This window comes from Sinocyclocheilus grahami, unplaced genomic scaffold (assembly GCF_001515645.1).
Source record: "Sinocyclocheilus grahami isolate Dianchi unplaced genomic scaffold, SAMN03320097.WGS_v1.1 scaffold17644.1, whole genome shotgun sequence".
In the NCBI taxonomy this organism is placed as follows: Eukaryota; Metazoa; Chordata; class Actinopteri; order Cypriniformes; family Cyprinidae; genus Sinocyclocheilus; species Sinocyclocheilus grahami.
The window spans coordinates 1-1,896 of NW_015516717.1; the positions used below are offsets into that span (position 1 = coordinate 1).

A 1,896-nucleotide genomic window follows, 5' to 3' on the forward strand; every position below is an offset into this window, starting at 1 on the left:
ATGGGAAAAGAACTAGTGTGTGGGATGGCAAAACAATATCTTTTTCATCGGTGAAAGAATGTGATGTCAGTAGACTTTTAATTTTTCTCAAAGAGCGAGCGCGAGCCTACGATTATGTTTTGTCTCCAGTTGGCTGAAAGTTTTTTTTTCAAGCGCACTCAAACAAGCCGCGCCTCAGGAACAAGAACGCTTTCAATATCGATAGCTATAGTATGAGAATAAGTCCATTGTAAGATTTATAGGTTACTGTTAATGCTGGTCGTCTTTCTGTCAGATTCCATACGGAATGGCGCAACAATCAAATTCTTCAGGAAGTGGGTGAAAGTTTACACCCTAGATCCTCTAGTCAACGCTCTTGATTTGTCATTACGTAAAATAACTATGACTAGCATGCTATACTAACGCTCACTTCTTTGAAGTGTAGCAAGCAAAGATATCATTTGTGAGCGAATGTTTATTTTCCCCTGATTTTAACTTTTTTTTTTAAGTTATCTGAACATTACGTGTCACAAAATCGATTTTTATATGCTATATTATGTGATGTTCCTTGTCTGCCAATCTAAAGGGAGGTTGAGAGGACACGCCTTCACCGTTCCTTCATTTCCCATTATTAGATTGCAATAACTCGCATAACGTGCAAATGTTCTCCTCTTAGGTTTAAAGATGAAAAAAATGTAAATTGTTATAATATAAATATACTTATTATGACATATTAATTATTATTTATATCATATATTAGTTATATCATAATATGAATTTATATTATATTATATTACATTATGATTATACTTGATAAATTGTTGTTTTTCTTTCTGATCTCTTATCTGATATGATAATGATTTTGTATCTATAATGGTTATCATGATTTGCACAAAGCTATGATGTTTACTCATCATTTAATTTGAATTACCAAAGTATGACATGTTCATTCTTAGTCCTGAAACAACATTATACCCAACCAATCCGATTGTAGGGTTAGGTTAGGATTGGAGTTAAAGGGATCATTTTCTTTAGTTTAGAATTCTTTCATCATTACTCATTTGATTGAGTTCTGACCAGCCTGTGAGTTTTAATTGTGACTATAGGTTTGTGTTTATGAGATGGATCTAGACTGGCTGTGATTAGAAGAAAAGTAAATGGTTCTTGTTCAATTGTTTTCTGATTAATACTGCAACATGTACCACAGAATGGCAGATAGCGGGAAAACGGCAGAGAAGGACACAGAGGCATCACAGGCCACTCAGGAACAACAGGTAAGTCACACACTTCATGACTCTCACCTACAGACAATTAAACAACAGAAGTTTTATTTATTTCCAACAAATATTAAATTTTATATGAAATACAGAGTCATTCATGATGAAACCATTCTCATTTTAATTATTTACATTTAATTTAATACATTAATCTGCGTAAAGACGGTTTTATGAACACTTTGGAAATTCGTTGTGCTCTATTTCATAGATGAAGCTCAATGTACATTAAAAACTGAGCGTAAATGGCAACAAACCTTAATATTTGTGTTTCAGAGTGTAGTATCCCGAGTGAGCAACCTGCCCCTGGTGAGTTCAGCATGTGGTGCGGTGTATAATGCCTACAGCTCTACTAAAGACAGCGTGCCACTCCTGAAAGGAGTAATGGAGGTTGCAGAGAGTGGGGTGCGCACGCTGGGCGCTGCTGCTTCAACAGGTTCCAGACCCATACTAGACCGACTGGAGCCTCAGAGTAAGGATCTCGAGCCTAGATGTAGTTTGTGTCTTATTATGCCTTGTCTTTTATTTGTGGTGTTGTTCTTGATGTTTGTTGAATAACAACAGTTATTCCTGTGTTCTTTTTCTTGTGCAGTTGCAATGGTAAATGAATATGCCATTAAAGGGCTGGAGAAGGTAGAAGAAA

The 1,896-nt window shown here is 35.7% G+C and overlaps 1 protein-coding gene across 1 annotated transcript in view; it reads left to right on the forward strand.

Annotated features, from left to right (window-relative positions):
• Window positions 1-1,096: 1,096 nt before the first annotated feature.
• Window positions 1,097-1,896, forward strand: part of LOC107579476 (perilipin-3-like) — a 2,748-nt gene continuing 1,948 nt past the window's right edge. Inside the window, exons 1-3 of the mRNA XM_016265307.1 lie at window positions 1,097-1,253; window positions 1,530-1,725; window positions 1,846-1,896. Coding sequence (XP_016120793.1) covers window positions 1,176-1,253; window positions 1,530-1,725; window positions 1,846-1,896 — 325 coding nt within the window. The 5' untranslated portion in view covers window positions 1,097-1,175. The remainder of the gene's footprint in view (window positions 1,254-1,529; window positions 1,726-1,845) is intronic.